Source organism: Pristiophorus japonicus, chromosome 4, assembly GCF_044704955.1.
Source record: "Pristiophorus japonicus isolate sPriJap1 chromosome 4, sPriJap1.hap1, whole genome shotgun sequence".
In the NCBI taxonomy this organism is placed as follows: Eukaryota; Metazoa; Chordata; class Chondrichthyes; family Pristiophoridae; genus Pristiophorus; species Pristiophorus japonicus.
Genome location: NC_091980.1, coordinates 124,439,985 through 124,454,186, shown reverse-complemented (window position 1 = coordinate 124,454,186; position 14,202 = coordinate 124,439,985). Strand labels below are relative to the sequence as shown.

The window sequence follows — 14,202 nt, the reverse complement described above, 5'->3', positions numbered from 1 at the left end:
TTTAGATGTTTTTGGGGCAGTCAGACTTTTTACAATACCAATTGCTTTGATGCAACCACCACCCCCAGCCAGCCTCCCCCCCCCCCCCCCCCGACCATCTTCTCCACTCCACCCCCCCCTGCCACCACACTCAAACCTCACCCCTCTCCCCCCACTCCAACCCCCCCTCCCCACCCCACTCCAACCCCTCACCCCCCCGACCCCACTCCAACCCCTCCCCCCCCGACCCCACTCCAACCCCGACCCCACTCCAACCCCTCCCCCCCCCAACCACCCCCCCCCCGACCCCACTCCAACCCCCCTCCGACCCCACTCCAACTCCAACCCCCGACCCCACTCCAACCCCCCCCCGACCCCACTCCAACTCCAACTCCCCCCCCGACCCCACTCCAACTCCAACTCCCCCCCCGACCCCACTCCAACTCCAACTCCCCCCCCGACCCCACTCCAACTCCAACTCCCCCCCCGACCCCAACTCCCCCCCCGACCCCACTCCAACTCCAACCCCCCCCCCCCGACCCCACTCCAACTCCAACTCCCCCCCGACCCCACTCCAACTCCAACCTCCCCCCCCAGACCCCACTCCAACTCCAACCCCCCCCGACCCCACTCCAACCCCCCCCGACCCCACTCCAACTCCAACCCCCCCCCCAACCCCACTCCAACACCCCCCCGACCCCACTCCAACCCTCCCACCCCTACCCCACTCCAACTCCAACCCCCCCCCCCGACCCCACTCCAACTCCAACCCCCCCCGACCCCACCCCAACTCCAACCCCCCCCCCCGACCCCACTCCAACTCCAACCCCCCCCCCGACCCCACTCCAACCCCCCCCCCGACCCCACTCCAACTCCAACCCCCCCCCCGACCCCACTCCAACCCCCCTCCCCCCGACCCCACTCCAACTCCAACCCCCCCCCCCGACCCCACTCCAACTCCAACCCCCCCCCCCCGACCCCACTCCAACTCCAACCTCCCCCCCCGACCCCACTCCAACTCCAACCTCCCCCCCCGACCCCACTCCAACTCCAACCTCCCCCCCCGACCCCACTCCAACTCCAACCTCCCCCCCCCCGACCCCAACCTCCCCCCCCCCCGACCCCACTCCAACTCCAACTCCCCCCCCGACCCCACTCCAACCCCAACTCCCCCCCCGACCCCACTCCAACCCCCCCCCGCCACCCCACTCCACTCCAAACCCCCCCGCCACCCCACTCCACTCCAACCCCCCCCGCCACCCCACTCCACTCCAACCCCCCCCGCCACCCCTCCTGCCACCATGCCCCCTCCCCCACCTCTGCCGCCACACTCCCCCCCTCCCCCCCTGCCACTACCCCTCCAGCCCACTGTGAAGTGTCACGTCTCATATTCCGAGGCCAGAATTGTAACAAGAGAGTGACAAATAATTTGCAATCCTCCCAGTGTCTCACCTCAACACACAGAGGTCAGCATACTGTACGATCATTTCTCGGGCCTGAGTTTGAACCCAACTAAGACGGATGAAATGAAAGTCTGCTCTCTGCGGCTGAAAGGATCCTATGCATGATGGGTTTGGTTAGTTTGAATATGGTCCCTGGTGAACACCGACCCATACACTGCACAAAATAGTCTGCAACTTGGCATGAATTGCACTAAGTTGGCAATCTCCCTCAAAGTGACCATAAAGACTGCTGCTGCGGGAACTTAAAGTGTCATAGGTGCAGTAGGGAACCCTGTTGAGGTCAAGTATGAAGGATAATTTTTAGGTTAATGTACAGGGAAGTTTTACTCAGCATCTAACAAGCGCTGTATATTCAACACCAGTGTCCTTGATGTTGACACTAAATGGCCAAAGTGTTTCCATTCTTCACCTTGATCAGCACAGAATTCCACCCAAGATTAGATATATATATATATTTTTAAAGCTATGTAGCCCTTGATCTTTAGAATAGTCAGTGGTTGACGGTAGATTCTGCGACTTGCAATATATTTCATTTCCAATTTGGCTCAGCCCATAGAACTCCCGCTTTTCAGTCGGGTCCTCATTGCAATATTAGAGCAGAGTGTTCTTCTGGTGTCCTAGCCAATATTCATTTCACAACCAATGATACGACTGCTGCTGTGGGATCTTGCTGTGTGCATACTGACCACTGAATCTGTCTGCATAACAGCATTGTACTCCAGCGCAGAGGGGTGGAGAGAGATCGGGGGCCAGGAAAGATGCGAATTCGGGTCCCAGGAGAGGCGAGGGCCATGGGGCAGCACGAGCCAGCCCACACTGCGATGTGTGTGCACTAGGTCAGTGTAGCAGGGCTGGCCATTGGACCAAGACCTAGCTCTGTCAAGCCTGTGTGGTGACTGTATGCAACGACCACCACACGTTAAAAAAAATCCACACACAGGCATTTCCCAGCCTTTAACATGTAGTTCGCGACCTGGAATATCAGGTCCTTCATCGAAACACCTGTCAACTCATCCCTTTTTGGTGTGGTAGCAAGTCATCCTCGATACGAGGGACCGCCTAAGAAGTCTCCAAAGTAATTTACAGTATGAAGCCCTGTTGATGTTGCCAAGAGATGTGGCAAAGGCAGTTCTTATTTTAGCAAATGAGGAACTGACTTCCTCCTATATAACAAAGTGCAACCCAAATTTAGTCAAATCGATTGTAACTCCACTTTTCTTTTAAAAGTTAACTTTGAAATGTTTTCTTACCATTTTGAAAACTGAACAACTTCTGGATAATTAGGTCTGGCCGAGAAACAAATTCTGAAAGACATTTTTCCCAGGCAATTGAAAGTCTGAAGAATTGACCTGCTCATGTGTCCTGACAGCTGGTCAATATTTGATGCACAAAATTGCAGAAAATTAGGAAGCTCTATCAAAAGAAGAAATCCCTCTGTGGCCCTGACAAACTGATCACCAAATAATTGCAGCCAGAGTGCCAAGGGTTAAACTACACGATCTCTGCGCTCCTCCTATTCTGGCCGCTTGCACATCTCGTTTCATCGCTCCGGCTACACCATTGCCAACCATGTCTTCAGCTGCCTAGGCCCCAAGCTCTGGAATTCCCTTCTAAACCTCGTTCTCCTCCTTTAAGACACTTCTTAAAACCTACCTCTTTGACCAAGCTTTTTATCATCTGTCCTAATATCTCTCTCCTCCTTTAAGATGCTCCTCTTTTGAAACATACAAGATCCTGAGGGGGATTGACACGGTAGATGCTGAGTTTGTTTCCCCTGGCTAGACAGTCTAGAACTAGGGGGCATAGTCTCAAAATAAGGGGTCGGCCAGTTAAGATTGAGATGAGGAGGAATTTCTTCACTCAGAGGCTTGTGAATCTTTGGATAAGTTATCCTCGACTCCGAGGGATTGCCTATGAAGAGGAGAATCTTTGGAATTCTCTACCCCAGAGGGCTGTGAATGCTGAACTACTGAATATATTCAAGGTTGAGATAGATAGATTTTTGGGCTCTAGGGGAATAGGGATTGGGCGGGAAAATGGAGTTGAAGTCAAAGATCAGCCATGATCTTATTGAATGGCGGATCAGGCTCGAGGGACCGTATGGCCTAACCCTGCTCCTAATTTTTATGTTCTTATGTTCGCTATGTGGCTCGGTGTCAATTTCTGTCTGATAACACTCCTGTGAAGCGTCTTGGGAATTTTTTACTATATTAAAGGCACTATATCGAATGCAAATTGTTGTTTATACATAGTTGACCCATGGATGGCGATATAAAAGCCCGTTTGTTCACAGATAAAATTTAGGAGACTGATTATTTTTAGTGCAAAACATTGACTCACTCATTCATTAAATGCAATCCAAACAGAAAACATTCCAATTATTTTAAACAAAACCAATGTAATTTCTAAAATTTGGCAGTAAATTTAGTTCGTGAGCGGACCAATAAATACCAGCAATTCAAATCTTTAGTGCTTACTGAGGAATTCTGTACAAAAGAACAGAAATGTGATTTGGTGCATTAGAATTATTCCCTTCAATGAGGAGTAAAGAAAGAATGAACTTGCACTTGTATAACACCTCTCATGATCTCAGGATTATCTCAAAATGCCTCACAGACAATGAATTACTTTGCGAAGAGTCGTCATTGTGTAATGTAGGGGAATGTGTTTATTTTGGTGTGGACGGTGTTTGGGCTTTTGTTTGGACTACTGTGTGACCATCTCCCTCTGCTCCACCATTGATGGCAGAACATTCACTCACCATGGTTTCAATCTCTGGGTAAAGACATTTTTTTCTTAATTCCTTAATGAATTTATTAGAAAGGGAATTCAAGAGTGGTTAGAATGTGGAACCTACCACCACATTGAGTCGTGGGGGCGAATAACAGATGCATTTAAGGATAAGCTAGATAAGTACATGAGGAAGAAAGGAATAAAAGGGTCTGTTGATTGGGCGAGATGGGAGGGGGTTTGTGTGGAGCATAAACACCAGCACAGACCAAACGGCCTGTTTGTGCTGTAATTTCTATATCATTCTATGTAAACATGTCTGCCTCTTCACCTCCCTCTCCTTCTAGATTCTTCTTAAATCGCACATCGTTCCCTCCTAAAATCTCTGCCTTTGGATTAGCTACATTTTTTTGATTAGGTGTGGACATTTTTTTAATTAATGGCAGTATATATATGAAAGTCATTGTTGTTGCAAATATTTGATGACGCCATCTTTCTCCCCATCTTCAAAAGCCTTCTCAAAACCTGCCTCTGCCTAACCTCCCCTAACCTTCTCTGGACTCCTGCGCAGTGTCTGACCCACTCCTCTGTGAAGTGCCAGGAGGCATTTTGCCACAAGACAGCACTACTCCGGAGCACAGGGTCTTCAACATGATGATGATTCTTGGCGAGCAAAATTTTTAAAGCATCGCCAACTTGGGCTCACCATTTACAAACAAGTCTTTAACAAGTTAATGCCCCATTTATAATTGCAAACCTGCTTCCGTTGCTGTTGCAGATTTGGCCTGTTCACAGGAAGGGGTAAATTGCAGCCCCAGCACTGTGACAGATACACACATAATTATTGACAAGTCACGAACAGGCAACTATGCATTTTAGTCTTCCCAGCAACCGGAATAAAATGGGGACCCAACAGTACCACCAGGACCTTATGTCTGGAACCATAGGATAAAATCACCTCAGCAAAGACGCAAGGCCCTTTACATCACAGTGCTACATTCAAAAGTATAAAATAAAGCTTTTTTAAAAAAAAAACAAAGCACTGATTCAATTCAATTCCATGAGTCAACTCCCTGAATTTATGCCACAGCATCTAGCTCTCGTAGCCTAGGACTAGAACTGTAAACTCCCATATTCCTGGATTTATGAGTCAGCATTTGGAATAAGCTAGATTTATTACTGTAAACTCAGGAACTGGTTCATGGATGCTGGTCTCCTGAAACCTGAATTAAATAAGTCATCTGCCTTAAAGTGGTTTAAGAGGTCACACTTATTAAAACTACTTGTTATGAGGTGATCATAAGATAGAGTGGATGCAGAGAGAATGTTTCTATTTGTGGGGAAGAGCAAAACTAGGAGGCCATCAATATAAGATAGTCACCAAGAAATCCAATAGGGAATTCAAAAGAAACTTCTTTACCCAGAGAGTGGGGATAATGTGGAACTTGCTACCACAGGGATTGGTTGAAGCATGGAGTATATATTTATTTAAGGGGCGGTTAGATAAGTATGAGGGAGAAGGGTATAGAGGGTTATGCTGAAAGAGTTAAATGAGGAAAGACAGGAGGAGGCTTGAGTTGAGCATAAACGCCGGCACGGACTGGTTGGGCCGAATGGCCTGTTTCGGTGCTGTAATCAAGCATGCACAGCTATCAGGGCATTTCCTATATATTCATAGCAAACAAGTCCTTAATGATACTTATCGAGCTACAGATGGAGTGTGTGTGTGTGTGTGTGTGTGTGTGTGTGTGTGTGTGTGATATGAGAGTGAATGAAAGAGAATTAGAATAATGCAGACCTTTGTAAAAGCAAAAGCGAGGAGTTCCAAATATTGCCTTGAGGAATCCCACAGTATTGGGAGCCGAATATTCACCTTGATCCTTTCAGTATCGGTCAGGAAGCAGGATCTTCTCCACAAGGGAATAAAAACTACTTTTAAAAACAGTCTGGGAGCATTGGTTAGACACTGGCCTGTCACCTCTGGGTTCAAATCTAGTCCAGACTGACAAGATAGAAGATGCCTCCCTTAAGTGTCTCATTTTAAATTAGTAGATTAACAGAATCATGGACTAACAAAACAAATCAATACTAAAAAGTGACAACCACACTCAGAGCATAGGATGGCTTTGTGGGAAATGGGGAACATTCGACTGGTGCAGCTGACAGTGTTCTTCTGAAGGTGGGTTTGTGGGCAAAGTAGAGGGATATTTACACAGCATCTTACTGCGGAGCAGAGTGCTCGATATCGGACTGGGTAACTAAAGCGGGAGAGAATCACATGCCCTAGCACCAACCTCCTTCACTGGGATAAAAGAAATGGAAAAGAATCACCAATTAGGCCTTCAGCAGTTTGCAAAAAGGAATCTGGCAGCTATTTTGGGAGAGTTCTAGCCAGTTCGTGAAAGAGAAAATCCCCTGAGAAACAGGCTCTGTATTTGGGCGGTTCATGCATTTTCGCAGCGAGCGGCAGAACAACGGTATTTTTTAAAGAACCTCCCGCTCACATGACTAAATTTCAAAAATTTGAACAAAATCAAAAAACCTCCCGATGATCTAGTGGCTGAAGGCACCATGCACTATCTGTACAAGAATTCCAGTCAATCCCTGGTCTGTGCAGATAGCTGATCACCATTGGACCAGCACTTCGGGTGCAACAATTAACCTCAGTACTCCTGGATTGAGGAGGGTGGGGGGAGGGGGATGGGATGGGGGCAGTTGTGGCAAAAGAAAAAGTCATTCATGAATCCCACTCCTGATCGCCAGTGACCTCCCTGCTCCAAATGCTCATGTGTGAATTTTGGGCAAAATTGGACTTGGCTAGGTTACTCGCCTCATGGTTGAATAGCTTGCCGGCACTCTATGTTTAGGCCGACATGTGAAGAATGGTCGCTTGGTCAAGAGTCGACACTCTTCGGACAAGGGAGGGAGAAAAGTAGAGATTTAAAAATACACAAAACAAAAGATCAACAGTTCTCCCATCGAATAATCCCCTCAGTTCTGACAGCAGCTGAACTCTCGGACCATCAAGACAATTAATTCGGTGGTCCAGACTTGGCCATCATTCTCCCCAGAAATAATTCCACTGAGACACAAATAAAACTGTGGCTAATTTCAGGAAAAGCCTCTGGAAAATTCTTCCCCAAATCCCCAATCAAGCAAGCTCTAGAAGACCATGGTTACCCATGATGCATAACTATATGCGCATAAGCCTCCTTCACTCCCAATGTACAGAACCATTTTCCTCCAAAGGGCCCACTTCTTACTTTCGTTTATCACTCACACCCTTCAATAGACCTGTCTGCCAAAACGTTATCACCCTCTTGAAATTTATAAGATGCTGTGCTTGAACTACCTCTGTGTAGAATGTTCGTCATATTCACAATTCTGTATGCAAAGTTATATCTTAACTGTGCACTCATCTTTCCTAGTCTAAGATGTAATCTACATCCCTTTGCCCCAGAGCTTGTATATTAAGATTGAAAATCATTCTGGGATTCAGTTCATCTATTTCATTTCGGATCTTAATTACCTTTTTCTCCAATATCCCTTGTATCTCAAGTCTTGCCTCATAACTCATGTGCAAGGTTCAGTTCATGTCCTCCTTTGTACTCCCTCCAAGACCAGGACATCCCTGCAGTTGTATAGTGGCCAGAACTGCACACAACACTCAGATGAGGGCGGGGCAGAACAATGCTTTGTACACTAGAGCTCACATTAGTCCTCACAGCTAGCTCCTGATCTGCAGGCGTTTGGAATTAGGGGAGAGAGAGTAAAGAAGGGGAATTCAACACCGCTCGATAACAAAACTATACAATTGGGAGTTCAATTTTGTTGTAAACGCAAAAGAAAGGTCTGCGTCTGTGACATTTAATTTGACACATTCATCACAAATGTCAGCAAACAAAAGTGGTTGTGGGATGCTGCAGCTTTCAAACATGAGCAGCAATAATATTCACGCGGGAAGCTTTCTTTCGATACACAATGTGTTTCGTTGACGGGTGCTGTTAAAACTTCCATTTGCTCCATTGAAATCCAGTGCAGAGAGGCAATTTTTTTTATTTGAAGGGCAGCTTAAATGGATGCGGTTTTAAATATGAAAGAGGAGACTGCTTGACTCACTTATCATCGTGGTTCCACCTGCAAGGGCGGCCTTTGTTCCTTGAATGAAATCGTCCGCAGTGGTGGTCCCCTTGTAAGGCATCTGAAAATGGGTGTGCACATCAATTCCCCCGGGGATAACCATCTTGCCGTGAGCCTCAATGATCTTCACGCCTCCAGGGACAATCAGATTGTCGCCTATTTGCCTGATGAGAGAAACAAAGCAAGTTTTAGTGGTTTTGTTATTTTTAAATGCTCATTTCCACTTACGGAGAACACAATATTTTTACACAGAATAATAGCACAATAAAAAAGACCCAGAGTGAATCGTAAAAGGAAAATCAGTCAGCAGGCTGATGGAGCAGTCGCTGAGGTAGCTACGAGATTAATGTTCCCCAATTAACGATGGATTTCTCGTTACAAGTGTCCATCTTGAATGTCCCAAGCTGTTGTGCTGTCACCACTCCCAGTTCCTCCTTCACTGTCAGCTGTGGCTCAGTGGGTAGCATGCTTGCCTGAGTCAGAAGGTTGTGGGTTCAAGTCCCACTCCAGCAACTTGAGCACATAAATCTAGGTTAACATTCTAGTGCAATGCTGAGGGAGTGCTGCACTGTCAGAGATGCCATTTTTCGGATGAGGCGTTAAACCAAGGCCCTGTCTGCTCTCTCCGGTGGACGTAAAAGATGCCATGGCACTATTTCGAAGAGCAAGGGAGTTATCCCCGGTGTCCTAGGGCCAATATTTATCTCTCAATCAACATAACAAAAACAGATTATCTGGTCGTTATCATATTGCTGTTTGTGGAAGCTGTATGCAAATGGCCTGCCGTGTTTCCCACATTAAACAGTGACTACACTCCAAAAGTATTAATTGGCTGTAAAGTGCTTTTCAAGATGTCAGTGGTTGCAAAAGGCGCTATATTAATGCAAGTCTTTCTTCATCCCTTGCACCTATGTTCTTCGAAATGCACTTCTAAATTAGAACCTACCCTACAGGAGTTCAGCTGGATTTCTTCCCGTCAATTTCTGCCCCTCCTGAAGGGATCAACTCATCCAGAGGTCTGGTTCCACAGTCACTCTCCAGCACCTTGCCCTAATGGCCAATGATTCACGTGCACCAGGGAGCGCTGGCAATCTATTCAGTCACCAAGGCATCACAGTCAAGTCCGATCCCGTTGTCACTCGGTGCTCATTCACCAACCCTCTGTATGTCAGGATGGCGATTAGGAGCAGGAACACTGGCCATTTGTACCCGGAGGTACGGAGGTCAATCGCAGAATCTCTTCCTCCACCCTGGCTGAAATTCAGGATATAACTATTAAACTCTGACTCTTTTTGCTTTCTTATTGGATAAACTCTTTATGGAGCTAAAAAAAATATTTTCATTCGCTCTTTTGGAGTGGGGGTGTATGGGTACATAACTCTTGTATTTCCTCCCCGCCCCTGCAGATTTCTCACATCCTCCCCTATAAGCATCGACTCTCAGTGGGTGCTATTCCCCATGTGCTCAACCTTTGCTATCCTGCCCCAATGGTTGGTCTTCATGGATGCACCTAGACAGTGTCAGCAGGCTAGTTTGACAGTTGGAATCAGGGGCAGAGGTGACCCAATCCTGTTCTCACCCAATGCGCATTCCAGCAGGAATCCTTTAGCCCATAGCAGTTCATTTCTATCCCTTATCTGCACCCAAGACACAAAATCCAATTATAAATATCTTTTTGAGATCAACTAACTGAGCAGGACTGTAGATCAAACCTCGTGCTTTCCTGGTTTTCAGCGCTCAGTTTCAGACTAAATAGCGTTCTTACCAACTGAACCATCAGGGAAACTGTAGTGTATGTAGGCACCTTGTATGGTAGTGCATGGTACTTAAACTGTGCAGACCTGCAGTCCTTTATTAGTAGCTCCTGAGTGACGACAACAAGCTGTGTTCCTTTTTATACTGGGTTACCTGCCGTGTGCAGGCAACCCCTGGGTGTCCAGCAACAGCACCCTCTAGTGTACCGGTAAGGTGTGTACAGTACAAGGGTACATTCAATGTTGCATGACAGTGTTACAGACATCACATAGTGAACAGGCATGCCTACACAACAATACTCCCCCCTGAGCAGTTTTCATATCCTAGTTGTCATGACCAGGGGAGGTGATCAGGGGTGGGCTATGGGAGGTTGTGGTGAGGGTTGTGTGGTTGCCAGGTGTGACCCCTGTGCTTGAGGCTGGCCTCGTACGTTTCCCCTCCCTCATACACAGACCAAGTGGGTGTCACTGTTGTGGGATCCCTCGGGGAGATAGCCATGGCAGCAGTGGGTGGTGTGTATACACTGTGATGTGGGTAGTTGTGGGGTGGTGGGCAGGGCCACAAGACTGGGTGGGCTCCTTCTCCACCAATGGGGGATGAGGGTCAGGTCATTCCATCCCAGGGTTTGCCAGGGAAGCTGGAGGGTATTGGCCTCATGCTTCTGGTGTTGGCCCTGATGGCCAGGGGCTGTAGGACTGGTCTGGTGCAGGTTGCCATTGGTGGTGGCTGGGCTGCCCATTGACCACTGTCCCTGTAGTGGGTCTGCTCCCACTGCCTGTGTGTGTGTCCTGCAAGGGGCATCACATTCCTTCTAAAGGTCTGGGCTACATGGTCAGGTAGTCTGCTGAACCTTGGCATTAGCATTGTCTCTATAGGACCCAATGTCCTTTGGCAGTGTCCTACATGACACCTTGGCTCTGATCACACATAGTCAAGCCTGCATTATACATTCTAGTACTGGCATCACTTTTGGGTGTCCTGGTCTCAACAGACATGGTTACATTAGGCATTTCACATTCTCTATCATTATTGTTAAGCATAATAAACTTGTTCTTAACCTTACTGACACCTGCATTCATCTCATTAGTTACAGCATCATCATAATTCATGGTTACATTGCATACGTTTTCATACTTGTACCCTTTAAAGTCCGTATACTCAAATAGTTGGAACTTCCCCTTTAAAATGTTTTGGTTACCGGTCTCCTTTAAGGGAGCCTTCAAATCTGATTGGCCACTTGATGTCACATGGTGCTCCTCCATGTTGACTCATGGCATGGAGGAGGCCATTTTGAATGCAGGTCTGCAGCCATTTTGTGGTGCTCTTTTCTTCCACATGCTTGTGGTACTGCAGCCATTTTGTGGTCTTATTGTAGGCATCCTGTGGTGCTCTTTTCTTCCACGTGCTTGTGGTGCTGCAGCCATTTTGTGGTCTTGTTGCAGACAGGCTGTGGTGTTTTTTCCCCCACAGCACCACTTCACCTGATGTGGACCCAGTTCATCCAATTTCTGCCCAGCAGTGTGGGACCGTCGCCGGCTACAATCCACAGGGGGAGTTTGTGCAACACGTCGCCCTGGGAGACCTGGATGTCCACACTGCCAAAGATTTGGATTTTACCTTTGGTATAGGTGAGCAGCTTTGCCTGGATTGGAGAAGTTTTGGTCAAGTGGGAGGATTCCTCCAAATTTTTTCAAAGGTCTTTTGGCTCATCACAGACTGGCTCGCCCCTGTGTCGATCTCCATGGAGACTGGGACCCCGTCAATGTCCACTTCCATCATCCACGGAGAACTTCCGGTGGAGCAGGTAAAGATTCCATACTCCTCTCCCAGGGTTAGAGCAGCTACATCTTCATCTGTGTCGGAGCCTCGGTGATTAGCCAACTCATTAGAAACACAGTGAGTACAGCCTTTTCTGCACATTCTCTGAAGGTACCCTTTTTTCTTTGCAGCGGCACTGGTGGGCCCTGTGGTTTCCTCCACAGCACCAGCACGTGGCCATCCAGTTTGCCCCATGTGGCGGATTCAGGGTTACGGGACTCGGGGGAGCATTTCTGCCTTTAGAAGTGTCCATGCGGTGCAGTGCGCTCGCCGGTTTAGAGTCCTGGGTCAGTATTCGCCTGGAGTCAATGGCCGAAACCATTGTAGGTCTGGCTCACTTCAATTGCTTTCTGAAGGGTGACCATGATGTCAGCCGAGAGCAATTTGTGTCGGAGGCCTTCGTGGCTGATTCCAATGACAAATATGTCCCTTAGTGCTTCATTAAGGTGGTCGCCAAACTCACACGGTGCAGCTAGTCTTAAGTGTGCAACACACTTGGCAATTTCTTGGCCCTCAGGTCGCCGGTAAGTGTAGAACCGGTGCCTGGCTGTGAGGATGCTTTCTTTCGGTTTTACTTGTTCCTGTATGATTGTTACAAGTTCCTCATAGCTCTTGGTGGTTGTCTTCTCTGGGGCTAGTAAGTCCCTGACGCGACCGTAGGTGGTGGGCCCACAACTGCTAAGCAGGATGGCCCTGCGTTTGTTCGGTAGTGTGGCCGGTGTGTCCCCGTCCAGGTCGTTGGCTATAAAGAAGTGTTCCAATCTTTCCACAAAAGCATGCAAATCTTCCCCCTCTGTAAAATGCTGAAAGTTGCTGAGGTTAGACATGTTGAGCGTGTAGTTCATGATCCTGCATTCCTGTCGCCAGTTATAGTGTATGTAGGCACCTTTAGTAATGACTCCACGAGGCAGGGTATGGTACTTAAACTGTGCAGACCTGCAGTACTTTATTAGCACTCCTGAGTGATGAAAACAAGCTGTGTTCTCCTTTTTATACTGGGTTACCTGCCGTGTGCAGGCAACCCCTGGATCCCCAGCAACAGCACCCTCCAGTGTACCGATAAGGTGTGTACAGTACAAGGGTACATTCAATGTTGCATGACAGTGTTACAGACATCACACAGTGAACAGGCATGCCTACAGAACAGAAACCATGACCCTTTTTAAACAAACAAACAAAAAATCTCGTCTCTCTCCTCCTCCCCCCCTACACTCTGATCTTGCCAGGCCACGCACCAATTATGACCAGAGGGCTTTGGCTACAGTCCTCCACCAATACTGGCCAGTGTCCAAGGGTCACCTTGTAGTGACCCTGTCATTTCCCCCACTCTGTATTGGGTGCTCTCTTTACCTCTCTGGTCACCGAGGCGGAGACTGGGTAGTCTGTGGAGCAAGAGGGGGAAACAATAAATGAAACCCACTTTCTGTTGGCTACACATCAATTCTCCAGCAGATCAATAGATACCCTCATTAAAACGCTGCACTCTACTTCCAGATCACACTAGCCTTGTGGAAACCTCCTTCCAGATAACAGCTATTTAATACAGACCGACTTAACATTTTCTTTTCAGAACCACTTCTATTACACAGTAAAATTCTAGTTTTCAAGTGAACGCTTTCCACTTAATGGGCTCAATTTTCCCCAATGCCATTTTTTGCCATATTTCAACAGTTACGCTCGTTTTTTTGGCCCTGACTACTCCAATAAAATAACTGGAAAGTTTCCGCATTCTAATTTTTGAAATTGGCGCCACGCAGCCGGTCCTTTAGATTCGGGGGGTGGAGCCTAATGTCTGTGCCGAAAAAAGGATGCTCCCCGCTTCTGCGCATGCGCGGGGAAAGAAATGACGTTATTTACGTGATTGCTATGGGCACGCATGCCCAGCACACCTCCCGGTCTGCATTGAGAGAGAGCCAGTTGTGTGAGAACTGAGAGAGAACTTTAATTCTCAGTGGGAAAAAAAAAAAAAATCGGAGCTGCAATATGCAACACAGCTCAAGGACCAAGAATTTCTCACAAGAGAAAGTGGAGGCACTGGTTACTGTAATTGAGGCCAGATGGCACGAGCTGGACACCAGCAGAGGTAACTGCAACCAACTTGCACAAGATTACTGTGCAATGGTGACCACCCCGAGGTCTGGAGGCAAGTGCAAAAAAAAGGGGCAGGACCTTGGTCAAGTCGTTAGTGTAAGTAATATTTTCATTTATTCTCGAGGGAAAGGGTAAGTCTTGCAAATTCCAGAGTCTGGTTTTCCTGAATGTTAACTACTGCGTGGGTAGCCATGCTTCGGTTCATGGGGATGTCTCCGTCAGCTAC

The 14,202-nt window shown here is 47.7% G+C and overlaps 1 protein-coding gene across 3 annotated transcripts in view; it reads right to left on the bottom strand.

Moving 5' to 3' along the window:
• The window catches only part of LOC139263055 (dihydropyrimidinase-related protein 3-like), a 239,574-nt gene that overhangs the window by 88,404 nt on the left and 136,968 nt on the right, over positions 1-14,202 (bottom strand). For all 3 annotated transcript variants that reach the window (XM_070878568.1, XM_070878569.1, XM_070878570.1), the window contains exon 3: positions 8,292-8,476. In XM_070878568.1, the coding sequence (XP_070734669.1) occupies positions 8,292-8,476 (185 nt within the window). The remainder of the gene's footprint in view (positions 1-8,291; positions 8,477-14,202) is intronic.